The sequence below is a fragment of the Lampetra fluviatilis genome, chromosome 1, assembly GCF_964198595.1.
Source record: "Lampetra fluviatilis chromosome 1, kcLamFluv1.1, whole genome shotgun sequence".
In the NCBI taxonomy this organism is placed as follows: domain Eukaryota; kingdom Metazoa; phylum Chordata; class Hyperoartia; order Petromyzontiformes; family Petromyzontidae; genus Lampetra; species Lampetra fluviatilis.
Genome location: NC_136275.1, coordinates 13,366,780 through 13,392,942, shown reverse-complemented (window position 1 = coordinate 13,392,942; position 26,163 = coordinate 13,366,780). Strand labels below are relative to the sequence as shown.

Sequence of the window (26,163 nt, the reverse complement as noted above, 5' to 3'; positions counted from 1 at the left end):
ATATAGTGAGCGTAAGTATACATTTTCCATTGATGTATTGCTCTATGCCTAATAATTACATACTTCAAAAAATGCAATCAACCTGACTGACCATTCCATCTACAAATGATCATAATAAAAAATACATAATTAAATTGGTAAAAAAAAGCAACGGCTTATGCATCCCATATCGTGGGATGATCTAAAATTGTTTAATTTTACAGTGCACCTATCAGCACTTTATTCTCTCTGACGGACAAATCGGCACACTTGCATGCATTACCCCCGCCACGTGGCGGCTTCCACTAAGCCCCGCTCGTGCTCAGCAGTGTGCAAAGAGATGCCTCAGCCATCACCTGAGGGTTGAAGAAGCCGGTCATCCAGAACTGGTGCGGCCGTCCCTGGAAGAGCCAGGTGTTGAACTGCGAGTTTCGCTCGAGGAGGTCAGTGAACCAGAATCCGAGCGTGGCCGAGTCCCACGAGATCTTCTGCCACAGAGCCGGGATGCGCGCGTTGTACATGTTGTCCAGAGCGTCTCGCAGGTCCTCCGACATGATGATGGTGCCTGTTTGCAGGGTGCATTAAAAAAATAAACGAGCACATGATTTGGATTTAAATCCAATTAGATGCAGGTGGCTCAAAGATTCATATTCACCACGATTTAAAAAAAAATTGTATATTCACAGTACATTTTGCCTGAAGCTATGAGTGTGTGTCACAGTCAAAGTCAACAGGAGGAAAGAGCTCGGAGGTTCGGAGGTTCTATCTTTTATTGTCTCGGCACTTTGGAGCAATTTCCTGGTTGCAAAGAAGGGCAGTGTACATATTTTCAGTTTCATCACATCAGCACCAATGACCAATGTGCCCGATTTTGTCAGAGTTTGAAAGCTCAGGATGGATCCTGGATAGTGCCTGGGTGGGCTATCTATAGGGACATCAGATTGCTGTAGGCTACTATCGGCAGATTTGGTGGACACCAGACAGAAATGCTGCAAAATACATTGTTGTACTGTACTTTCGTCGATATTCCGTGCATTCACCAACTCGTGCTGTCCAGCACCGTGAAGTATGGTCAAATAATCACGACTCACATTGTGTGGGGAGACGTTCGTGCAGCATAGCCAGCATTGGATCAACAAGGAGGGATCTACAGGTACATCGTATCAGTAACTCCAGTGTGGGATGGGTACTGCGGCTTGGCACACGGTGCACGCGGTACCGTCGATGGCCAGCTTGAGGTCGACGAGCGTGGTTCGCACGCGGCTGATTACACGCTGCATGCGGTCCAGCTCCTGCCGCAGAAAGATGTTCATGGGCTGGAAGATTCCCATTTTCTGCAGCCGGGATTTAACCTATACAGCAACGCAAATACACAAGGGCAATGGGTACCTTTTAGCGGGGATGGGCCGTTTGGGTCGGTGTTCTGGGTAATGATTTGTAACTTTAATCCTAACCCATATATCGATAGTAAAATTTTAATGCGCAATTTTATTCAGGGACTGTGTTGCTTTGGTATGGTCTGGGACTGTTTTTCTTATTGTTTTGGTGCCTTGCTCAAGCTTGATAATTGATGTACTTATGCAATTTGAACTCATATACTTTATGCATTTTTTGTGATTTGCTTACCTTTCCTATACTTGTATTGTTTGTTGTTGTAACTTTCTGACCTGCTCCTACTGGACATCTATTAAAAAAAAAGAGCTTCATAGCTCATCGGGTTTCTCCAGGATAAATAAAGATTCTGATTGTGCTGAGGGGGAGGGCACGGAACTCATCAATACGTCTAAAGGTGTGAACGTCACTTTTGATTGAAAGGGATTACATACAGATTTTATGAATTCTTGCATACATATCCCAATCTTATAATTGGATTTTACCGACTACTAAAACAACATACAAAATTCTTGTCTGGTAATTTTCATACGACCGCAGTTTTTCTGCACTGCCTGCAACACTCAAGCCTCCACAGTGCGGCTGAGAGCCGTTCGTTGGACACGAGCGGCGTACCTCGTGGGGGATGTATCCCGGCGGAAGCTTCTCCAGCATCTCGTCGGCAAGTCGGCGCACCACGCTCTCGCGGGTCTCCCCGGCTCCACCGCCACTGTCCTTGGGCTGGATGTTGACGATCTCGCTCAGCACCTCATTGGCCATGTTGGTCTGGTAGGTGATGTCGGCATTGGGGTGCAGGCCAAACACCTGGTACGGAGGAAAACACGGGGTGGATGCACGGGTTAGGCGCTGGCTTTCAAACCGCGTTGTGTTGCGTGCACGGCTTTACAGAGGGGGTAATGAACCTACGGCCCACCGGTCGCATGTAGCCCACGACATTATTTCGTACAGACTGCGGCCACGTGAGGTTGATCACTTTTAAACGGTCCTCAATCGATATTTAACCGTCACTGCGAGAACTTTCAGCGCCAAGCCTAGCTCACCTCAGGCGAGTCGACGAGGGGCAGGGCCTCGATGGCCGCCATGAAGTCGGCGACGGTACGGCCGCGCGGGACGCTGTAGCCACGGAAGAAGCAGAACGAGTCGGCGAAGGTGGACTCCCCGAACCATACGCGCGAGAACGTGTTGAGCAGCTGCTTGTCGAGGTCGTCGGTAACGCGGCCACCGTACTGCACCTCGCCCAGCATGTAGCGCACGCAGCTCCAGTTCACCCCGCGCCGCTGGTCCAGGTCGTCCAGGTGGTTCTGCACAAACTGCACACTCGCCGTGAAGTCCGCCTGATTGAACTCGTACGGGATGTTCCAACCCAGCGGCCCGAACTTGCGCCTCTCCTGGTGATGGCAACAGAGATGTCGAGAGAGAACAACGTTCACGATCATCAATGTGTATGAGATAAGATCTGGAAATCCAAGCAGGCTTAAGCCTGGATAGTGCATGGATGTGTGACTACAATGCATACAACTTGTGTTGCAGGCTGCTGCGCTGCTATGTTGGCAGCAAGAGGCAATGCAGAAGAAACCATTGTTGTACTGTATTATGCTCCAAAGTTTTTGCTTCCCACCTTTGCCATCTGGCATTAGCCAGCTTGGGGAAGTATTGTCAAAGAATCCTCATGACCCACAATGGCTGTACATATACATTATAATCTTGATTTGAAGCTTTCGTGACCTCAGGAATTCATACTGTTTGGTTCTTTTGGTAAAGTCACGTAGATAGGAAAATAAATAATAGATCTATTATTTTTCGATTTAAAGCTTTCGTGACTGCAGGGATTCATCTTCTTGGTTCTTTCGGTAAAGTCACGTAGAAGGGAAGTAATAAAATAATAAAAATAAAACATAATAAAATAATTCTCACGACGTTTCGGCCACAACGCAAGCAGCCGTCCTCAGGTGAAGACCAGGTCTGACGCTGTCTCCCCGACAGACCTGGTCTTCACCTGAGGACGGCTGCTTGCGTTGTGGCCGAAACGTCGTGAGAATTATTTTATTATGTTTTATTTTTATTATTTTATTACTTCCCTTCTACGTGACTTTACCGAAAGAACCAAGAAGATATATTATTATAAAATAAATAAGAAATCTTTTATTATAAATAATTATTATAAATAATAGATCTATTATTTATTTTTACCGAAAGAACAAAAGAGTATATACATTATAGTCATGTATATTTCTAACTGCATATACGGGATGATCCATTTATAAATTCCCCACTAAAATCAACGTGAGAAATTATAGAGCATATAACATTGTATGCCATAGCCTCTACATGTCTGCCAATTCAAACCCTGTCATCTATAAAATATGGAGCCATCGCTTTCACAACATTAAATCGCCTCTTAAGACGCATCGTGAACGCAAGCATTGCTTGTAATCGACGCACTGTCACAAGTGTAACAATGAGACCCCGGGGGGAGGGCTGAGGGCAGACCTGTACGGTGGTGTGCAGGAACGCGACGGCGTAGAGCAGTGGCTTCCACTGCGGGAGGCTGTTGATGTCCAACTGGTCCTGCGTGATGCCGGCGTACGTCCTCTTGAGCCCAGCCTTCACGCCTGCACATGGCCGCGTTCAGCAAGCAATGGTTTTCATTGTCACAAACATTACAATCAAATTATCTATGTAAATAAAGACCTTAATCTGTATGTTATGTCTCAAAAACCTCTAGGGTACTTCCCGACAAGGTAGAAAGCTGAAATTTGGTCCAAAGGTAGCTTTTAGGACAAAAAACAGGAAAAATCTCAAAATCCGAGGTTTTAAATTTTAAGGCCCCCAAATCTCTATTTTAAGTGCCCCATAAAAAAATGTTTGTGCGTGTCATTCAGAAACCGTTCAAAATATAACATTGCAGTAGTTTTAGTTTGATAGAGCGTTAAACAGCAAATAAAATTAAAGCGAGAACCATTGTTCTATCTTTTATTGTTTTTGAGATATTTCGCATCAAGCGGTTTTGAACAAAAAAATACGAATTTTATGATGTTCAAATCTGAATAAATCGAAAACGGTAAAAAATAGGAACTTCCCTTCATAGAGTATTAAGTTCATTCATTTTTATTCTTTCTAATAAAAAAACGGAATCTTAAATTGAGCGGTTTCCGATGGGTACGTCTTTAAATATAAGAAGTTGAATCAAGTGGTCAACTATTATATATTTTTTGGAACAATTTTTGGAGTAGTTGTTAGTGTCTGATCGTAGATAAAAAAAAAAATCATATCAGGTTAATTATTATATTTATTTAAAACTTTTTCCTGGCGACGACAAGCTTTATGAACTAGTCATTATTATTACTCACTGAGTCTCAAGAAATGTTTTTTTTTTTGCGGTAGGGATGACGATAGCTAAGTATGAATGTTGTTTTCAATTAATTGTATAATTTGCGATAATTTCTCAAATTTGCTAAATGTGGACCATGAGGTCGACACACATTGACCTACTCTTCTTTGAATAATGTTATGGGATATTTAACTTCCACTGTTAAGCAGACGCTGCATATTGTAACGTGAATACACCATATTCTTGGTTCTTTCGGTAAAGTCACGTAAATACACCAATCGAATTAAGGGTGGACTACTGGATTCGAACCGTGAAATTCTAAAACAAGTGGTGAATGCGTTATCTCACTGCCCACAGTGCAAGATGGAATAAAGGAATGTATTAATATGCGCAATGGTGTTCAGGAGCTTTCATTATTAGATATTACAAGCGAAATAATTAATTAATTAACTTGTAAGTATTATGCATTTTTTGACTGCCACTCCCAAGGAGGGAGCGTGCCCGAGAGGAAATCCACCAGGGAAATGGAGCGATAAATTCAGCTCGTTGTAGGTACCAGATTAATTGCTGCATCCCGAGACCATGAGAGCTGGTGATGCCTTGGGGGGTCTTCATCAAGTTCTGGATTAATCATGGATTATGATAATGATGACTCTCTTTTAAATCACGAATGGCCCCTTTGGATACATTCACACCTTTGAAATTTAGACACGAGTGAATAACAAGTGGAAGGAACAGAACTGAACATTGGATTTCCATGTACGCTGTCAGTATTTTTTTGCCTTTGGAGGGTAGGCAGGGGATGTGTGGCAAGTGGTTGGGCAGCGCCTGGGGGAGGTGGGTCAGACATTGTGGGGGGAGGGGGAGTGGGGCGCACCTTGCGGTGGCTCGTTGGTGAACTTGATGGAGGACTGCAGCAGGTTGATGGGGAAGCGCGGGTGGCCCTCGGTGGTCAGCCACGTTCGGAAGGCAGCGTGGGTTCCCTCGGCCGTCGTTACGCTCTCTAGGAGCTCGTCCATGAAATCCAGGCCCAGGTGGCAATTCTGCAGGAGGAGCCAGCCGCCCTCCTGCATGCACTGCGCCAGCAGGCGGCGGGCGTGCACCTCCTGGCCCTGACCCATGGAGATGGCGCGACACGGTACGCCCTGCACCACGACCGCACAGCGTTAATTTTGAGGTAGGTGAGCAATAGATAGATAGAAGTGGCGGGTGCGCTGTGAGTGGTATGTGAGTGAGATGTGCTGCTCCTGCCTTAGTTTTGGCAAGACGCTCAATGTTCTCTGTAGGGTCGGAGCCCATGGACAGGAAGCAGATCATCGGTGTGTGACAGTCGCTCTCCGCCCACATGGTATCCATATCCAGGATAACCCCCTCGGCATAGCGCACCCCCATCGACTCCGAGATGTAGTGACGTGCCTGCAGCGAGTGTCCAGAAAATAAATATATTTAAAATAACTATAACAAACTAAATTAGGGCAGAATAGGGCAGAATAGGAAGTGAAATACAGCAAGTATCAACAGGCATTGATGAGACATCCTTGAATTTAAAGTTCAACTAAAGGAGGAAATCCCACGCACGAACGTCTCATGTTTTAAAACAGATGTCTCTGCTGGATACGCCCTCCATGCTCTCACCTGCGCGATCACTCGGTCGGGGCACCAGCTGCGGATAAGCAACAGCTTGCCAAACGTGTCGAGCGACGTGGCGTAGCCATCGGGCAGCGGGTTCTCCTCGGGGGCCTCCGTGTCGAACCAGGCGTGCCATGCGCGCTCGTGGTTCGATACCTGCGCCAGCAGCTGGCTGAAGTTAGGCAAGCGCGACAACTGCACCAAGTTGAGCCACGTCATGTCCAGGATCCACTTCTTGGCCTTGGGCTCCACGGCGTTTAGGTCCAACGCCGCACCACCTGTAAATTATCAACGCACGGTGCAAAAGAAGTTCAATATACATACAATGCACCATATATACACAACAATGGTATAGCGGCCCCTCAAACCAAAACCCCTGGACCCCCTTGCACTGCCAGATCACATGTCCACGCAAATATTGTTGTTGCAACGTGGCGCTGACATTCCCTACTCAAATTCTAAATTTCACCTGTACGATATTCACGCGAGAGGCTGTGATCTCCTGAAAGGCAGCTATACAAACTTGTTACGGACATTATGGATAACAGCACATATAAGGAGAACTCCGTTCTGTGTCTCCACATATGAATAATAGTTAATTTATTCCATCGGCCAATTGGATTTCCAAACCAATATTGTGTAGCAGCATATTCTTAAGCAAGAAACATTTGCACCAGTTTCAACCTTCTTGGCCTCATCATCAGATAAGACAGAAGATTTTGACATTTCAGACAAATGGCCTCCTTCAGTGATGTACAGTCTTATATTATAAAAATGTGAATTGGAAAATGGTATGTGGGTTTGAGTAGGCCTTTTAAAAATGGAACACAGAAGATATGTATACGTATTATGTCATGTATCCTTGCATGTGTATGGGGCTGGGCAGGAAGCAAGCTGTTAGTTTTACGATACAATAGTCCATCATGTCAATATAAAATATGTAGTTATGAACCTAAGGTCTGTGTAGGTTTGGCAGTGGAAAGAATGTAGGGGTTGACATCAAGTCAAGTTCCAAAGTAAATTACATTAGTAGTGGTAAGGCGAGAGAGTAAAAGTCTAAAATCTGTCTAAAATCATCTGCCACTGAGATGTGCGTGAAACTAAGTCACGCTCATTAACAGATAACTCACTGACTGTAATGTAAAAAAAGTCAAACTCGATGTCTTTTTCAATTAAATGTATCTCATGAAAGATTAACCATAGAAAATGTATACAGCGATACCTCAGTTTATGTCGGGGATGCATTCCTGAAAGCTGCGACGAATATCGAAAACGACGTAAATCAAAGCAATTTACAGGGTAGGTGGAGGCAAAGGCTGAGGTGACGGATACGAGAAAGGACGGATGCTGTCAGCGACGTAAGTGTGGGTTGAGGCGACGCAAATCGGGTTGTAGTATTAATAAAGTGACGAGGTATTTGCGAAAAGACGTAAAAAGGGGGAGACGTAAAGCTCTTAATATACAAATTCGAGCCACGATCTGGCTCTTCACTCAAGCCCTGGGATGAAAAATAAGTAAAATAAGGAAACACATTCTCATCCTGAATAAGTCAGACACGCAACAACATCAATCTGCAATGGATTTGCTGAGGCAACAAGGCTCTACACACCCTTGATGAGCGTCTGGAACTCCTCGTGTGAGATGCGCTTGGCCTGCCGGTCCACCTTGAGCGTGAGCAGCAGCGTGAAGAGGAACTTGTGGCTCTCGTAGAGGCCGCGCGCCGTGTAGCGGTACACCTCGAACGTCAGCGTCTCGATGATGGACGCGATGCGCTTCGTGGGGATGGGCGATCGCGCCGCGGTCTCCACTGACAGGTCGAAGAGGCCGAGGAACTGGCGCAGCGATGTCTGGTACATGGCGTTCACGAGGCTCATTTCCACGATGAGGAAGTATAGGATGCTGCCACGGTTCGCCACTGGGCGGAACTCCTCACGTGCCGCATTGATCTTCAGCTCTGTCTCAGCTGCTATGTTCAGCTTTTCGCTCACCTGTGGCATGCATACGGGATGGAGGATATGCATGGATGTGTGCACGTGCGCAGCAACGGAGGGCGGGGGAGCAACACTCACAACAGTGAATTGAATGCCAGGCAGCAAGATGACACATGGTGGCACATCTGCCAGTTAACTTAGTCAACTCATAACACGTGAGTGTGTCCCGTGACCTCCTTTCAGCAAGCCTCCGACAATTCACGTGGCCTCAAATTCCACCTGGGCTGGCACAAGCGATGTGGTGATGTCACCACCACCGAGTGGTGAATGGCAGCCGTTGTTGTTGTGTATGCATGGAAGCATACGTGAGCAGCGGTGATGCAGTGGTTAGCTTACTGTTCTTGGAACCCAGCAACTTGAATTTGAATTTCGGACACGGCTAACATCATCAGTGGCGAGAGATATCAGAAAGGGTTGTGGACCTCCGCTAGGTCGACTCAGTGGTGAGTGGCAGTTGTTGTTGGATAGTGCTCGTTCGATGAACCTCACCTCATCAGACGTGGCCTTGGTGACACGCAGGACCACAATAAGGGACTCGTCCTCCACCAGGGAGCCCTGGGTGCTCGTGAGGCGGAACAGGAGGTTGTCCTCAAGCTCCTGCATCTTGCGCTTGTTGGCCGTCACCTCCTCCATCAGTGTCACGCGCTCGCTCTCCAGCTCCTGCCATCGAAGCGAGCGGCAGGTACAACTTTATAGCGCTGGATATTATGCTTCAGATTTCATATATGTTTTGCGCTCATATTGATACATTTATTATCTTGTGATTATTTAAAATTCTTTAACTTTTTTTTGTTGCACTCCAGGACCGTAATGGTTGGCGATGGCTAGGGGAAGTCTTCATCCAGTAGTAGATGATCTTTCATTTAAAATATTTAGTTTTTACATAATTTCTATTTAATGGTGCAAATCACTGCTATCTGTCATTTCAGCATTTTGAAACTTACGTGGTGCATCCACTTTATACGACAAGTGATTATCAAACCGATGATGACAACATTAAGAACATTTACGATTACAATTACAATCGTGATAACAATGACGTCCACGATGACAATGATCCTGATAATGATGATGATGATCAGGTTGTTCATGATGATGACGACAATGACAATGAAGACAGCCCCAAGGTTTCATCCCTGGCTGACCCCCGGTGTGAACCCCTGGTTTGCGGTGAGCATCGGACCTGCTTCTCGGTGAGGATGACACGGCCCAGCAGTTGGTCCTCCAGGCCCTTCATGGTGACGGTGAAGTCGATGATGGACGTTTTGGCGCTGACCTCGGGCGTGTATGCCGGGTTGGCCAGTTTGGTCGTGATGTAGAGGCTGAAGCCCTTCATGACATCCACCTCCTTGTCGCCCACCTTCACCTGTGAGCCGAGAGCAGACCAAGCAGGGTGAGCCGCTCCTGCCCCACTGTCTCTCTTAAAAGTCACTCAATATGCTGCATTGATAAGCTACTGACTATACATCTCAAGTACTATATACGATGCAATTATTATGGCTGTCTATTCATCAGGGTAGGTCATTCATTGGTTGGGGGGGTCACTCAGCAGCTATGAGGTGCTAAGGGGTTCCATCTGTTCTGCTGCTGTCGCAGAACAGTGGTGCTGGGAGGAGCCATCTGTTCTGCTGCTGTGGCAGAACAGTGGTGCTGGGAGGAGACATCTGTTATATCTACCTCCTGGGAGTGCACTCTATGCTGCTGTGTAAAGCCGGGAGATCCGCCAGGGTTGGTGCTTTGGACACCTGTGTACTCATTCCCTGGGCTTTCTCTGATGTAAGAAGTTCAAGTGTTTCCTGTCGTGCTGCCGAGTTCATGTTGTGGTTATGCCCGTATACTTGATCTTGTTGCTTTTGTTTCTCTGTGGTGTACTCGTCCCTTTCGCAATTTTCAGCGAACCATACTTCCATTCAATTAAAAAGGATGATGTTATATGAACTAACAAAAATATATTATAATGCTTCAACAAATTCCCATATTTCACGGTTGTGTATTCTCTGGATAATACAACACTTTTTTTCCCTATAATTTAAAGTAAAAGTTGGGGGTGCATTGTACAATCCGGTGTGTGTATTAACACGGTTGGTTACGTACGGTGCGAAAGAAGTTAAACATACATACGTGTGTGTGAGAGATACAACATTAATGACACTGGGTAAACGTTTTGGATGCATCTTACTTCATGGAGAATCTTATAATCATAAGAATAAAGGATGTACCGCCATATAACTTTGGAAATAAGCCAGGGCTACCCAATGCCAGTATTTTCACTTCATATGTATTTAATTTTCCCTATATAGTGGTCCAAATGGGTCGATATACGAGGGTACGCCATACCATCACTTCTCACAGTACCAAACACGTGTTCCATCACGTTTCAGAACAGTTCCTATTCCTTCACGATGATGTTTCCGCAGAGGGAAAACAGCATTGAGCGAGTGTGTGAGAGGGGGTGTGTGAGACGAGGTGAGAGGGGGTGTGAGAGGCAAGGCTGCGTTGGCTGAGTCATGTAGCCCGCATGCCCAGCCACCGCATGCCCAATCAGCTTCTGTTTGGCTGCATAGAGGGGGCTAAACGGGCACAACATGGGCTGGAGAATAAATGGACTGATGCGGTACGGGAGGACATGGAGCTAAGTGGACCTGCCGAAGACTGGTACCAGCAGTGTCAAGATCGGCCTCTGTGGAAGAGGCTCGTGAAGAATGCTACTGTACAGTTGGAGGCAGTCGCCATCCAACAACAACTGAGGGCAGAGGAGCGACGCTCGAAACAACGAGCGGAGCGCCAGGCAGCTAAAATTCAGCAAGTTGGCAGAGTAGGGGGTACAAGCTGGTGAATCTACCATTCATCTCACTCAGCCAAACCATGGCACCTGGGTCTGTCCCGTGACCTCCTGTCAGTGAGCCTTCCACACTTAACGTGGCCTCAAAGTGCACCTGACCTGTCACAAGCGCCGTGGGGACGTCGCCATCACTTAGTGGCGAATGGCAAGTATTGCTATTAGTTAGGGTGTGTGTTAACTTGCAAGGGTCAATATGAGTGACTCTCTTTGTGTGTGTATGTATATAGAAGGTGTGTGAATGTGCGGGGGTTGCCGTTGGTGGTGTGTGAATGTGGGTGGGTGGTGTTGGTGGTGGCACCGGTGTCGCCTGCTTGCCTTGAAGGTGGTGCCGGACTTGATGAAGTTCTTCTCGAGGACGTTGTCAAGCGCGGGGTCCAGCTCCTCACCCACATCTTCGATGAGTAGGGGGCGGCCCAGCGACAGGCTGTCCTCCAGGTGCGAGCGGAAATACTTGTGATTCAGCGATGTCACCTGCAGTTGTGCGCACGGTCAGTCTCCTTCAACGCTCAGCTCTATTTGTTCTGTGTGCTCCCACTTCTACTCTCCCCGCCATTGTTCATGTTTTAGTTTTTTTGTTTGTTGCAGTTGCACCCGATTCAAGAGCCGAATGGCTCACAGGGCTGAACTTGAACCAACCCCCACTGACCAGTGTGGTAAAGCATAGTCAAATAACCCACAGGACCTGCATGGTGTAGAAAGGCCCTCATCCAACAGTGGACTGACAAAAGGGCTGTAAAATATTGAGTTGGCTCTGCTGTGTGTGAGAGCGAGGCACCTGCAGGTTGTCCTTCTCTCGGTTACGGATCCAGATCTTGCCCTGGCCCTGAGGGTCGATGAGGAGCGGGTAACGCGAAGCCTTGGCCACGATGATGCCGTTTTGCACGGACAGCTCGTCGTTGGGCAGCCCCTGCAGGTTCCACTCACCGATCGTCGCATTGTCCACCAGCATGGAGATCAGGTTAAGGTCCTGCGGTGGAGGGGGGGGGGGCAAGTGTGCCAGCACAACAGTACGGCGAAGACAATATTTTTCTTGACATTTTTACAATTATTTTCCCCAGTTCTGTCCCAATTGTGCTATTAGTCATGTCATGACACAAAAATTTGCATCTCTTGCAGAGCAGCGCAATCCTTATCTTGAGAGAATGGCCCACGGAAACGGCTATTTTAAAACACACAATGGACAGGAAGGACAAGATCAAAGGTCTCGCATAATGCGCAGGCATAATGTACATCGACTCATTAATCCCCTCCCACTTTGCGCAAGAGCGCAGAAGTGTGGTCACCACATCAACGCCTCTATATAAGGAACGAAACAGGTGGACTGCTCCACAAATCTGGCTGTCACCTGATAAAACTAGTTGTAATTACTGGCAAAACGTCATACTCAGATTGTAAATGTTGTGGCATGTTCTGTTTACGTGACAACCCTTACTAGTTGGCTGTCTCGGGTGGTGGCGGATAATAACGACACATTTATATATTTACGCAATCTAACCACAAAAGAAAACCTCTATTATGGATCACAGGGCTATATCGGAGATCCCTTCAAATTACCTCCAATCCCACATTCTCTGCGACCGAGAGTAATGTTTGTCACGTGACAGCTAAACTGATATTCAATCCTCAGAGATGGAATTTTGTAAACTAAGTCCAGATGGTTTCTGTGTAGTCAGTGCTGACTGGCCTAAGATCATCGAGATGGGTTAATCACAGATGACTGCCTGGATTCGAATCCAGGATATCAACCGTGCCAGCTCAGTGCTGCCCACCTTCACCAACATGCACTGACCAGCGTGGCTAAAGTACAGTCAATTGACTCTCACCAACATATAGAGTTGGGAGGCCCTCAACGGGCATTGGATTGATACAAATGGTACCTGTGACAACGGCAAGAAGAGACAGGAAGGACACTCACGCTGGTGTAGGGGATGTTGCGCACGTTCATCTCGCGACGCCACAGCTGTAGCAGTTGGTTGCGGAACTCCTGGTTGAAGGGCCCCGAGTAGGACAGGAAGCCTGTGGCCAGCAGCACGTCCCCTACCAGTCGGGTCGTTTGGTCCTGGAAGCGCTTGCTCGCCTCTGTCCAGCGAATCTGCTTGCCGAGCAAGGGGATAGTGGTAAACATCTCCATATAGATGGCCGGGAGACTCATTGGTCAGATCGATTGAGCTAGCAGCTACCTTTGAATAAAATAAGGTCTCAAATGTAGTGAGGTTATGATCTCAGCCCACTCACCAATGAATGCACAAAGATAGAGCGGCCACAGTGTAGCAAGATATGATTGAAGATTGAGGACTTCTCATAGAGAAGAGCCAGCGATAAGCAGAGAAGAAATGTCTTGGACTTGGCCTTTAAATCATCATTAACGATGCTTTTGACAACGACGACAATGACGATTACAATATTGATGACGACCAAGTACGTAATAATTCGCAATAAAATACATAGCTGACAACGATGACAAATACAATGACGATTGTGACGAGGTTGTACGTTAGCGGTGCAGTGCTCGCCTTCTCCCCGCCGAGGCCATCGATTAGCGCCGTGGCATTGTTCATCTTGCGGCGGCAGGCCTCGGCGTCGTCCACCAGGATCTGCTTCTCGCGCACCGCTGTGTCGTACATGGCCTGCACCGCGTCCAGCTCACGCTGCTTCTCGTCCAGCTGCGCCTGCGCGCGATCCAGCTCTCCCTGCGCCACCGCCAGCCGTGACTCTTGGATAATCAGGTTGGCCTGCGCGGTGCGATGCGGGAAGAACGACGAGAGCATGGGTGGTGTTCGAAGGAGGGGATGTCATCCGGCAGAGGTGTCGGTATGTGACAAAGAAGAAAGTGTTAGGGGGGGGACAATGAGAGAAACTGATTGTTGACAGATAAAACAAATACGATTATTAAAACAAAAACATATCGGCGTGCAAATTCATTTCAGAAGCAGAATAGTTATTTATCCTGGAAAAATCCGATGAGCTATGAAGCTCTTTTTTCACAGATGCCCGTGGCTACATGAGGCATACCACTTAAAAATGGCCTGCAAACAATATTTATCAATTAGTGCAAGCATGTTAGCTGGGCTAATTGGATACTAGAGGGGAATATTTTCTACCTGGAAAAATACATTTTAGGACACCCCCAGTCACTCCTGTCACTGCACTTTGGTTTCTTACAGTGACAGAAGTGAAAGGAGGTGTGTGTGTTCATGCGTGGTCCGCCGCCAAAGGTATTTGGAAGTCTTATTTGGCATCTCAGTAGGGAACATGTTGCCCACTCCTGGTTTATAAGATGAACCTTCTAATTTTCTTGAGAGCTGTTAGAAAAAGGAGAGGAGGATTTGGAGTAAATTAGTTGGGTGCGAAGAAGAGTTAAAAGTAAGGAAACCGCTTCTGCTGAGTTTTAATAAACAGAACATGTACTATTATTAATGTAAATAGTACATGGATATGAATAATGTAAGGTTTACGTACTTGTGTAAATATGGACATTTGTAAGTCTTGGCAGCACCTACATGAGTAAATAATAGTAGGCATATTCTCAAATGTTTAAATTATCTAAACATTTTCAAAACAATTCCTATAAAAAAAACAACCAAGTACAATCAGAACTCGACAGACGATGGGTTCACTTGGCACGATTGTGGAATTTCGGCTAACGACCTCCACCGGTTGTGGTCTCCTATTCATGTCACCATGCTGGAAGAGGATACCAAGCAGCGACTTGAGATGAAACCCCTCACCTTCAGCGGCAGCACCTCCTTGTTGATGCCAAAGAAGGTGACCATGGCCTTGGTCCAGGAGCACAAGCCCGCGACGTTCCCGCACACATTCCTGGCCGTCTCCAAGTTATAGTCCTCCATATCCATATACGGCATCAGCAGATCCACCATCTCCTCGTTGATGGTGTCCTACAAACCCACCGCACAGCCGCACACGCTGAAAGTTAATAGAATCGAGTTTATTTTGATTAACCAGGCGAGGACTTAAGAGATCAGGATTAGTCTCATTTGCAAGAGTAACCCAGATCACCAAAATGACAAATGCAATAACATAAAATAATGTACAACAATGAAGCAAATATAAATCCGAGCAAAAAGAAGCAAATAGTGTGGACATCATGGGAAAACAACCGCATTACAAAACAAATAAAAAACAGTGCACAATCATGAATCTATAACTAATTAAAATACATTTCTGTCATGAACTTTGCTTGGACAAATTACTTTTGAAAACCATTCACAGTAAAATTAGGTGAGTGCCAGTCCTGGCTAGTGACCAGGCCCCACGGGACCCCAATGTGATTTAGTGACCTTATCTTATATGTGGTGATGTGGGGGTGGGAGGCATTACTGACGGATCTTATCCGTACAAATATAATGCTCTTATCCGTGCAGCTATCTGCAGATATACCATGTTAATATGACGAGTTTGACACCACTTCCAGGGCAGTCCTCTTATCTGCAGAAAGCCGCATATAATGTGATGATTTTGGAGGTTCCTGGAGACCTTTTCCAGTGAGTCATTATCCGTAGTTAAGCATGAATAATAGAAAGTATTTGCTGCAACTTTTGGGTCATTCTTCTATTTCAAATATATGTGTTGGCAATAGAATAACATTTAGTACTTCTGGGAGATCACTTCCAGATCATGCATCCATGGGTATGTGGAGAAAACAAGAATAAATAGCAAAATTTTCAGTTTACTCATCTTATCCGTGGATAATTGCAGACAATAGGAGAAAGCCATACATGTATGATGAGGTCGAATGCTGGTAAGCCTAACAGTACGCTTACTTACTTATCTACCAGTTATGTGTTACTTATTTATTGGATATTCTACTTTTGTTACTTATTTACTGTTTTAAGTTCACTCGTTTTCGGTTGTTATTTTTTTTTTCTTTGTGCACGTTATGATTTTAATGTTAACAATTGATAGTGGAATGTATTACAAATGTAAACTTGTATAAATATGATGGAATTAAGCTGCGGTAACGACGTTAAAGATATGAATGCATGTGGGGTATATGGAGGTGCGGGCTATCCGAAATTTGTTTTACACAAAACGCTGTTTTTGCGGGGTATATGTGTTTGCGGGTTATATGCGGGAAAATACGGTACTTTAAGCCCAGCCGAGTTTGTGATGGTCCAAATCCTGGTTACCTTGTCACCCAGTTCCAGATTGGTGTGACTCATTGATGAGAAGCCCTCGTACCTTAGAGAAGGTAAGCAATGAGTTGAGGAATCCGGAGAAGTTCATGAGCTTCTGGGCCTCACTCCAGGAGGGCCGCATGCATGGTCGCTCGGGTTCAGGCGTCACAGTGTCCACCCGGCGGCGGAACAGCAGCAGCACGCAGTCCATGATGCGCATGATGAGATGTGGAGGCTTAGTCAGCTTGCGCACCGTGCCAATGTCTGCAGGCTTGATGGTCTGCAGGCATGGCAGCGCAAGGATTCGTCAGTGGAATCAGAGCAACAGTTATACTTATTATGCTTTTTTACCCAGGAAAGTCACACTGCTAAGTTTTGCAGTAGGGGGCAATGTTGCTTTGTGTTTTCCAAAAGAAGTAGTTTGCTCGTAATTTTTCTAATTTGGTCAATTTAGACCATCATGCTGGCACACAAAGGCCTACTCTTCCTCAAATTATGTCAAGGGATCTTTCATGTCCACTGTGAAACAGACGGTGGGTATTTTACGTTAAACGCACCCGCAGTATTAACCAAGGTAGCCGGCCGGATGCAAACCAAGAACCTGTGCAACAAGCGGCAAATCCCCTCCCTCTTGGCCATGTCACCGCGATAAATTCCACAGTATTCACAGTATACAGTATGGTTCATCTGCTATTGCGCTGTGAGCGTAAGATCGCGTACCTGCAGGGCAGCCTCGGCCTCCTCTAGAGCGGGCTTGGCAGCCTCCAGCTTCGTCTCAGCCACGGCCTTGTCGGCGGCAATCTCGTCCACAATGGCCTGGGCCTTGTCCTTCACCTTTTGTACCTGCTGCTTCACGGACTCGGCTGCCTGCGCCTTTGAGGTGACCTCGCAGAGCACCTCGTCGGCACGGCGTGACGCCACCGCCAGCTCCTTCTCCTTCACCTCGAGCTCGCGTGACAGCTGGCTCACTGACTTCTCGGCCTCCTGCAGCTTGGAAAGGCCTGCGCGAGGTAGGATATAGGGAGGGCATTCCAAGGTTAGGGTTAGAGTTAACCAATAAAAACAGACATCGTCCAAAAGCGAAGGTTATTTTACTTCGCAAAAATCTTTTGGGCAACATCAGTGGAACAAGGACTAGAGGACATCTGAGGCACATGAAAAACAACTATCTGGAACTAACAATCACACTCTCAGAAGTGGATGTGCTCAAGCCAGCGACAGGCACAATTGGGAGTTGGCTATGAGTGTTATGCTCGCGTGCGCTGATCTCTCGGTGTCACTAACACATTCGGTGAATATACTCTTGGTTCTTTCGGTAAAGTCACGTAGGTAAAGAAAATAAAGAATTAAAACAAATTAAATCACGACATTCCGATTGCAACACAAGCAATCATCATCAGGTGTGACAACCACAGCAAGAAATTGTACTGAAGTGGGAGAGAAGCCGGAGTCAAAAAAATTATTGCTGTGGTTGTCACACCTGATGATGATTGCTTGTGTTGCAATCGGAATGTCGTGATTTATTTTTGTTATTTTTTTATTTTGTATCTTTTATTCTTTATTTTCTTTACCTACGTGACTTTACCGAAAGAACCAAAAGTATGGATCCTTTCAGTCACGAAAACTTATAATCTAGAACATTCGGTGAAGTGAAGCAGACAAGCAATGATTAACACCCCCCCACCACAGCGATTCGACAAATTTCCATGATTAAAATTCGTTTCAAGAATGAGTTTTTCTTTAGCCTCATTATTACCATCCCATTTGTATTGGCTCATTTTTTAAAAGTGACATATGTACAGGCACATTAGTCCACATTTAACAATGATATTTATGTATGTAGGGCCCTTAGTCAATCTACTGTATTTGGAACAAATGTGATTAAGCTTATTCTATTAACTAGAAACGTAGAAAATATCTACATTTTAGAATTTGGGCCCTCCTATAAATTACAACCTGAAAGTTGATTGATTTCACTCATAAGGCAGGGTCAGCCTAACGTTTTATGTGACTTTACGTCTTGTGCTAAATGCTTCTAAATAGATGGTTCCCATCATTATTTGACCAAGTATTTCACATCTTATTATGTGTGATGCGAAATTTAACAGAAAATGGATAAAGCCTACTACCAATTATTTCCAAAAACATCAGTGAAAGTATTCCATGACAATGAACCCCATCGATCTGTGTTATTGCTCCGGACAAGGACGACCTAAGGCCACTCTAAATCAAGCATCTGCTGCATGCGTTATGCCCTTGCCTGTGCGCATGCGCTCCGACAGCAGGGACACATTGCTCAGCTTCTCCGAGTAGATGCTCTTGTAGCCGCCGATAAATGACAGGTACGACTTGGGCGTCACGTACGTCTGCCGGCGGAAGCGCTCAAAATACTCGACGCAGCGCTCTGCTACCATGTCCTGGAAAACGGCCATGGCATCCACCACGCCGCGCTTCACCTCGGGCGTGCATTCCACACGGTACTCGGCCAGGAAGTGGCCTGCGACGGCCGTGAGTGCATCACGCGGCCAGCTCTGGAACCAGTCCATTGTGCAGCCTGAGATGAGCGCCGGGAACTTGAGGGCGCGCGCACGGAACTTCTCGCCGACGGGAGAGAAGCACAACACGACGTGCAGGTTGGCACGCACGCGCGACAGGAAGTAGTCGTAGAGGTTTTCGTTGGTGGGCGGCCGCCGTGGGTGCTCCTTCTTCAGCACCGGAATGAGCTCCTGTGTGATCTCGTCGATCTCGTCGCGGGCGAAGAGGTTGGAGACCTCGCCTGAGGCCAGAACATTGTTCATGTACTCCAGGAAGGCCTCGTCCTTGATCTCGTTGTCCGTGAAGATGAACGTGACGCCCTTGCCCTGCTGACCCGTCTTGCGGTACAGTTGCTTCAGGTCCTCCATGAGGTTGCTCATGTTGTAGGTCCTAGAGATGTAGGAAAAAAAACAAATGGTAGAACAGTCGATGACATGGCATTTTGTTGAAGCAATTGTCTAAACAACGCTTATACAAATTGTAAAAAAAGATTGTCCCCTCCATTATGCACTGTTGATGATTGGGGTGTCATCTCAAAGCTGTGATCTGTGACCTCACCTGGAGAGTGTGATTTGGAAGCTAGAGTAGCCAGCGATGAAGGACGCAAGGCGTGTCAGGCTCTGCTTGCCCGACCCGCCAACCCCAACCAGCAGGGCGTTTCCGCGCGGCGTGCGGATGATGCGCGAGATCTTTATCAAGTGCACCATGGCGTCCTTCAGAAAAACACATTCAAATGGATTTTATGGAGTGCCCTCACTTTTATACCGTTTTGGGATAATTTGTTTGCAGAAATATTTCGTATAGGTTCACACTCAATGTATTTTGCTCTTGTAACATGCAACATTGGTTCATAACACACACATCTGGAATGTATGCATGTCACGTTCTTAAGTGTAGTGAGCTGACCGTCTCAACTTAGTCACCGATGACTGCTTAAAAGGTTGTCAAGTCATTTGGCTAAATATATTATTATTTATGAATAGACGTGTTTACCCACGAGAGCCTGAGTCTCGAGACTTCTTCAGGACGGTCCTGCTAATTTCAGAGTAATTTTTCTATTTGTGCAAATTTGGGACATGACAACGACACACATCAACCTAGGACCTTTAACAACGTCCATCGTAATGCAGACGGAACGTACCCTATGGTTAAACCACTCGCAAATTAAAAACATTGGTTCCACGCGTCACCCACCGCGAAGAAGACGAGGTCCATGTTGGCTCCGCGGACGCTCTCGTTGTACTGCACCAGGAACGCCTGCAAGCGCTCGGCGAGCTGCGGGAACGACGGGATCGGCTCGTACACCTTGGGTGCCTCCAGGTCGGCGTCATCGGGCTCCTCGCCTGTCGGCTCCGGGGCGTCGCGCATGAAGTCCACAAAGTACACCTCGGCCTCCATCGACGCGGCCGCTGCCGTGCCGTGGTCGTCCAACATGATCTGCCGCCGGGAGGAGAACGGCGTGACCATTGTCCAATTCGCTCCGTCCCACCCCACCCAGCGGGATTCCCATTCCATTTGAGAAGAATTCATTTGAAAAAAATTCAGCTCAGGTCAAAATAGTTTATGAATAGGCTCCATTCATCAGTCTATAATGGGGAGGCACTGTATTTCTCGTAAACAGGATCCAACATTAACTAAACTTTAGTATAAAGTTGTGTTGCTATTAGAAAATTACCACATTGAAAACCAACTAAATTGATAAATGGGTTGTCCAAAACTTGGGATACACAAATTATAGCAAAAATAACTATTTGCAAATGTACAAATTCATTTTTCACAGAAAGCTTCTATATTGCTAATTCAATTACAGGCAGACTTCACCAAACGTGAGGGTTATGTTCCTGTAAAATGCCATGTTGGGCATTTGAAAAACCGTGTTCGACAAATAATATACCTTATGGGAAAAATTATTATACATTATTTCTGCCATTATTATTGTACTAAAGGATGCTGAGTAACCCTTCATTTCTTGTGTGTGCACTCTCTATTTTTTTTATTTCCCCTTTACACAAAACCTCCATATCTATATACTTTTCCCGCATCAAGGCACTCACGCCCAACACTCTCCCAAAAACAGTGTCACTTGAATGTTAATAATTCACCATCAAGGCATCCATATGACTAACATCCTCAAAAACTGGAAGGCTAGATGCAAGCGGCAATGTGAAAATATGCGCAATGCCTTTCGAGGTGGAAACGAAAATATTAGCAGCGTTAAACTGGAAATAGCCAAAACATCACCCCTGTGTTCTGGAAAACAAATCTCATAAGGTAAACCATGTACTGTAGAGGCGAAATACGCATTCAATAAAGCTGCGTTAGGCAAGGTTCTCCTGTACTTCTGAAGCCAAACGCATGTTAGTTAAAGTCATGTTATCTATTTTTCCTACGATGTTTGTTTAATTTTACTATCCTGTTTCTTTATTATTCAGTCTCGTTTTGGAAGGTTTCGTCCACTCCATCAGCACAATTAAACAACAGCATATAAACAATTTGCATATATTTTGCAAAAATCAGAAAAAAATCAATTTATATTTCCATGCCCGATTCAACGCACCTTGCTCATGGTGCCGTTGAACCAGTCATTGTCCTGCTGCGCCGTGAAGCGGTCGGCGATGACGCGCACGCACTCGTGGCCGAAGAGCGCCAGCAGCAGATCGGATGAGCGGCACACCTCGCTGTTCACCACCAGCATCCCCTGCCAGATGCGGCTCAGGTCCCGCAGGTTGAAGATGTAGTGGAACTTGGCCGGCGTCGGCAGCATCTGTCAGACGCAGGGAGTGTAACAAAGAGCAGCTTCGGCTCAATTTTTGTTTAATTTTCAGTTGGTCATTTTGAGAGTGCACGGATCTTATTGTAAGGAATGTGCAAAGGGCCCTTAAAAAAATGTTATATTTAAAGATATTTGTGCAACCACGTTATGGCTTGAGGATTGACCAGGTCGGGGAGTGCCTTTTGTTTCCCCATTGTGAACTTAAAAGCGCTAAAGACTGCCACTGGTCCATGTGACCCCTGCCTGTCGACCGTCTGTCTCACCTTGACCTTGGTGGCCTGCCACAAGCGGCGCGTGGTGGGGACGAGTGCTGCCGCCAGCTGGTTCACCTCCTCGGGAAAGCCGCGCTCGGGGCAGAAGTGTCCCTCTGCAAAGGTGCGGAAGATCTTGTCGATGGAGGCATTGGAGGGCAGCGTGCAGTTGAAGATGCAGAATTGCCGCTTGAGGCGTTGTGGAATATCATTGCGGCCACCCCCCGGGTGGATCATGGCGGCCACGAACTGCACGTCCACGATCGTCGTGAACTCTCCAGGTTTCTCCAGGTTGTAGAAGCCATTGTTTTCCATCAGCTGCCGCACGATCTCGTTTGTGATCTACGGCGTGAGAAACAAATTAATTTACTTATCTGTCAGCCGAGCCCAAATTTCACGTCACTGGCCTCTCAATGATCATTTGATCCTTAGGAAACTCTGGTGATTGTTAAAATACACGATCAATTACATTTTACATAATGTGGATCCAACGCCAGCAAAAATAATCCGGTCTGTTCGTCAGCACTCCGACAGATGCCTCCCATCACCAGCCGAGCCTTCACCTGGTCTCCCCACTCGTTGATGATGGGCATATTGATGTCATCGATGAAGATGGTCATCTTGCGGCCGGCGGGCGGGCCGTACGTGGTGCCCATGCGCTTGTCCACGTAGCTCTCCACCGTGCGCTGGAACATGTTGGGCGTTGTGGCCGACGAGAAGTTGAGGCTCTTGGTGAGGTGCAGCTCTGCGTCGTACTTGTTCATGTAGCCCTGCACGAGTTTGTTAGCACACAAGGGGGTCGGATGCAATGAATGCGGTCCGGTTTTGTTAATACACGGGGGTGGGTGGAGTGGTGGCACAACATGTAGTGCTCTGCACCCTTCAACCCGCCAACCTAAGATTGATTCCCAGTGTGGGGAGGGCCTTCATCTATCAGTGAGTAAACAATGGTGATTAATTATTATGATAAATATCAGTGTCACTTGAAGGTGTAGCGCTCTCAACTGGCACTGTGTTAACACAAAAAACTCTTCTCTTCCAATATCTATCCCATGGGGCTTCGATTTGACTGCATTATTTCCAAATAAGTTTGGTAATAGATAATCAGACAAGTGGAAATGCACATTGTTATATATGAAGCACACATGCCAAACAATGCGTTTATTTTAATTATGTTTCCAATCAAAAGGCTCAAAACAAGGATCCTGATATGGCTGAGAGTTGGATCAGGAGCAGCCAGACCTATCTGCTATCAATAATCAACTCCCTCATATCAAATTTAGCATCAATGTAGCCAGATGCATTTAAGAAAGGATACTGGCCCTTTTTGGATTCGCTCCAGCTTATACATGTGGCTGATTCCTGCTTTCCATTGTAGTCAATAGGCCATCACAGGGTCTCAAATAAACAAATAGATCAATTACTTGATACTGAATCTTATTGGACTTTCATCAGATTCTAAATAAAGAACTTAATAGTTTGCTTGATATTACATCTCAGTATCAAGTTGTATTATCTTAATGAGCTCGAAATAATGAATCTGTCAGTGACATGGCTCAAAAGGCTACGCACTAATAAATAGTATTTTTTTTTACATTGCAGGATGTTGAAGTGATTGGCAGCTGCAATGCCGAGTCAGAAATTAACTATTTTTAAATAACCAATTGTCTTCATTTGAAAATGTCAACAAATCTAAATCTACTCAATTATGCTATAGGGTATTACTAAGGCATGCCATGTCTGGTAAATAAATGGGACACTGAAGAACATGTGACATAATTTGCAGCTGGGTTTGGTGGCACAAGTCTGTTATCCTGTCGACTGGATGTAAATGAATAAAAGATTACGTATCTTGAGGAAGGAGTGTACTGATGGGATTCTAATGGTAGGTTTATGGTCGGGGTGGTTCGTTGGATGGGTTTTGCCTCTTTACGAGCTGCACGGGCACCTTGATCATTACGGTCTTGGCGGTGCCCTGCTCTCCAATGAGCAGCACAGCCTTCTCCTGCTTCATGATGCACTGCATGAGGAAGTCCGTGCGGACGTTGTCCACGTTGGGAACCAGGATGGCCGAGTACTCGGGCACTGTGTCCCGGGGGTACGCAAACTCCGGCACCTGCTCGCACCAACCGCCATTTGCACGCATGCACACGCACATATGCTATCTTTAGTGAAAACTCTTGGTATGTCATAAAAAGCACAAAATCAATCTGGTCACTTATATGTACACGTACAATGCTTTGTCAATGTAATGTTGGATGAGGGCCTCTCTGTACTATGTGGTTTGTGGGGATGTTTATCCGAAATTAAATACACTGGTCAGTACGGGTTGGTGAAGGTGGGGAGCATCGATATTAAAGCATAGATACATAGTACAACAATGGATTTTGCTAACATCGGTAGCCTACCGCTTAAATCGGTAATATTGTATATGAACAAACCTCCGTTCTGTCTCCACATACAAATAAAACATTCGGCCTATTCGCCTTCCAGACTAATATTATCGAGTCTGTACATTAGACGGGCGAGGTTGGCAAGCCGGCGACGGCTTCAAATCTAGGACGGCACTGCTACTCACGCGCGTGTTCCAGTGCTCCCAGCCTCCGCTATCGCCGACCACGTACTCGAACATCGAGTCGTCATGCGCGGAGCCTGGCAGGTCAAGGCGCGCTGGGTGTGCGCGCAGGAAGGCCTCCATGCGTGCGCGGTCCTCCAGCTCGAGCAGCGCCCCCACCGACCACATGAGGGCGAACACCAGCAGCCGCTGCAGGTGCGAGTGCTCCAGGCGCCGCTCGTCCGCCTCGGGGAGGAGGCCCTGCGTGCATCCGAGCGCGTGGGCATGCGCCATGCAGCCGGGTTCGGAAGAGACAGCGAGCATGTACTGTTGTCTTAGTGTCGGGAGCGCTGAATTTCTTACTCAATATTTCCCGGGTAGCACACATGGTGACTAATATGACTCCTCATGTCAAAAGTGAAGGCAGAATTTCTTACCTTCAGGAGCTCGATGGCTTGCTTGATGTACATGCATTCCAAGATATCCATTTTCGGGTTGACAGCAGTGAACACAAAGTTAATAAGATCCTAAAACAAAGAAATCAAAATTAAATCTATGGCTCTGCATCCAACTTTGTAATTCCAGCATAGATTGTTTTCAGTAGTTCTGTACAGCTCTCCAATATGTTTTTGGATTGTATGCCGTGTGGTTCTTCTGGATTTTCAAAGTGGTACAATCAGAAAACACATCGGAGAGCTATAACATTGTGACCTCTGCAACGTTTGCTCTGTATCCTCTAATACTGTGTCGTTAACTCACATGAATACAAGTCAAATCCCAATCATCAATGTTAACGTATCCTGACAATAGGCCCTGGCGTCGTGCAATGAAACGCACCTGGAAAATGCTGTCCATGGTGTTCCACAGCACCTGGGCCTGCTCTGTTGGTAGGCCCTGCAGCCAGGCCTGCACTATGGGCCTCCAATCGAGCACGGACGAGCTCATGAACACCATGCCGTTGCGCGAGACGGTGGCGGGCGACGCATTGTCGATGTTGTGCGGCTCGAACACCACCTTGCAGTTGGGTGCCATGGGGATGCGGTCCCCGTTGGCCAGCGTCAGTGTCTTGTTGTCGTCCAGCACAGAATTGAGATTCTCGATCCAAATTGCGTCCACGGGCCCATCCAGCAAGATCCAGATGTGTTCGCCCTGCAAAACCATAACGGTGAGCATGGATGTAGAGAAGCTAGGGGTAAAGCTTACAGATTTCTCGGAGGATCAACCGGGTTACACGATGAGATGGCAGTTGCTCCCTCCATCAGCCTGGACCACACGGCTCTTTGTGACGTTGGTTCTGTCTCTTGCTCACAGGCCCTGCCTACTCATCTGCCAACCCCGCCCACTGCTCGATTCATGATTTTCCCATATCCGGAATCGAGTATGAGACCAGAACATTTCCAAATTCAAGCATTCACCTTCTTGGCCTTGAGCGTCTTCCTCCAAAGCGTGGAGAAGATGCCGTCCGTCCAGTCGTTGGTGGCGACGTCGAGCGTGCCGAACATCTGCGGCGCCGTGATGGCCTTGGGGTTCATGCGCATCTCGCGGTGTGGCTCCCCGCAGTCCGTCATTGCCTTCATGAGCATGTGGATGCAACACGTCTTGCCGGCACCGCTTGGCCCCAGTGCCATCATGCCTGCCCACCGTACCACGCGCACAGGCATGTCGTCAGCGTAGCAGAGTAGGTGCGTAACAATGCATAGATTTAAAAGCGATTCTTACGCTTACGTATGTATGTATGGTGTGTAATAGGT

General features: G+C 46.7%; 1 protein-coding gene across 2 annotated transcripts in view; it reads right to left on the bottom strand.

The window, feature by feature from the left end:
• The window catches only part of LOC144932715 (dynein axonemal heavy chain 5-like), a 95,011-nt gene that overhangs the window by 2,976 nt on the left and 65,872 nt on the right, over positions 1 to 26,163 (bottom strand). For both annotated transcript variants that reach the window (XM_078857085.1, XM_078857095.1), the window contains exons 46-74: positions 25,828 to 26,045; positions 25,250 to 25,561; positions 24,850 to 24,939; positions 24,437 to 24,673; positions 23,807 to 23,974; positions 22,422 to 22,628; positions 21,871 to 22,200; positions 21,392 to 21,598; positions 20,029 to 20,271; positions 19,393 to 19,547; positions 18,560 to 19,224; positions 17,020 to 17,300; positions 16,364 to 16,579; positions 14,893 to 15,060; positions 13,678 to 13,896; positions 13,080 to 13,256; positions 11,940 to 12,131; positions 11,480 to 11,635; positions 9,506 to 9,688; positions 8,812 to 8,982; positions 7,941 to 8,319; positions 6,338 to 6,609; positions 5,954 to 6,118; positions 5,580 to 5,847; positions 3,862 to 3,983; positions 2,412 to 2,759; positions 1,987 to 2,175; positions 1,199 to 1,331; positions 336 to 544 (exon numbers count right to left, since the gene is read on the bottom strand). In XM_078857085.1, the coding sequence (XP_078713211.1) occupies positions 336 to 544; positions 1,199 to 1,331; positions 1,987 to 2,175; positions 2,412 to 2,759; positions 3,862 to 3,983; positions 5,580 to 5,847; positions 5,954 to 6,118; positions 6,338 to 6,609; positions 7,941 to 8,319; positions 8,812 to 8,982; positions 9,506 to 9,688; positions 11,480 to 11,635; positions 11,940 to 12,131; positions 13,080 to 13,256; positions 13,678 to 13,896; positions 14,893 to 15,060; positions 16,364 to 16,579; positions 17,020 to 17,300; positions 18,560 to 19,224; positions 19,393 to 19,547; positions 20,029 to 20,271; positions 21,392 to 21,598; positions 21,871 to 22,200; positions 22,422 to 22,628; positions 23,807 to 23,974; positions 24,437 to 24,673; positions 24,850 to 24,939; positions 25,250 to 25,561; positions 25,828 to 26,045 (6,680 nt within the window). The remainder of the gene's footprint in view (positions 1 to 335; positions 545 to 1,198; positions 1,332 to 1,986; positions 2,176 to 2,411; positions 2,760 to 3,861; positions 3,984 to 5,579; positions 5,848 to 5,953; positions 6,119 to 6,337; positions 6,610 to 7,940; positions 8,320 to 8,811; positions 8,983 to 9,505; positions 9,689 to 11,479; positions 11,636 to 11,939; positions 12,132 to 13,079; positions 13,257 to 13,677; positions 13,897 to 14,892; positions 15,061 to 16,363; positions 16,580 to 17,019; positions 17,301 to 18,559; positions 19,225 to 19,392; positions 19,548 to 20,028; positions 20,272 to 21,391; positions 21,599 to 21,870; positions 22,201 to 22,421; positions 22,629 to 23,806; positions 23,975 to 24,436; positions 24,674 to 24,849; positions 24,940 to 25,249; positions 25,562 to 25,827; positions 26,046 to 26,163) is intronic.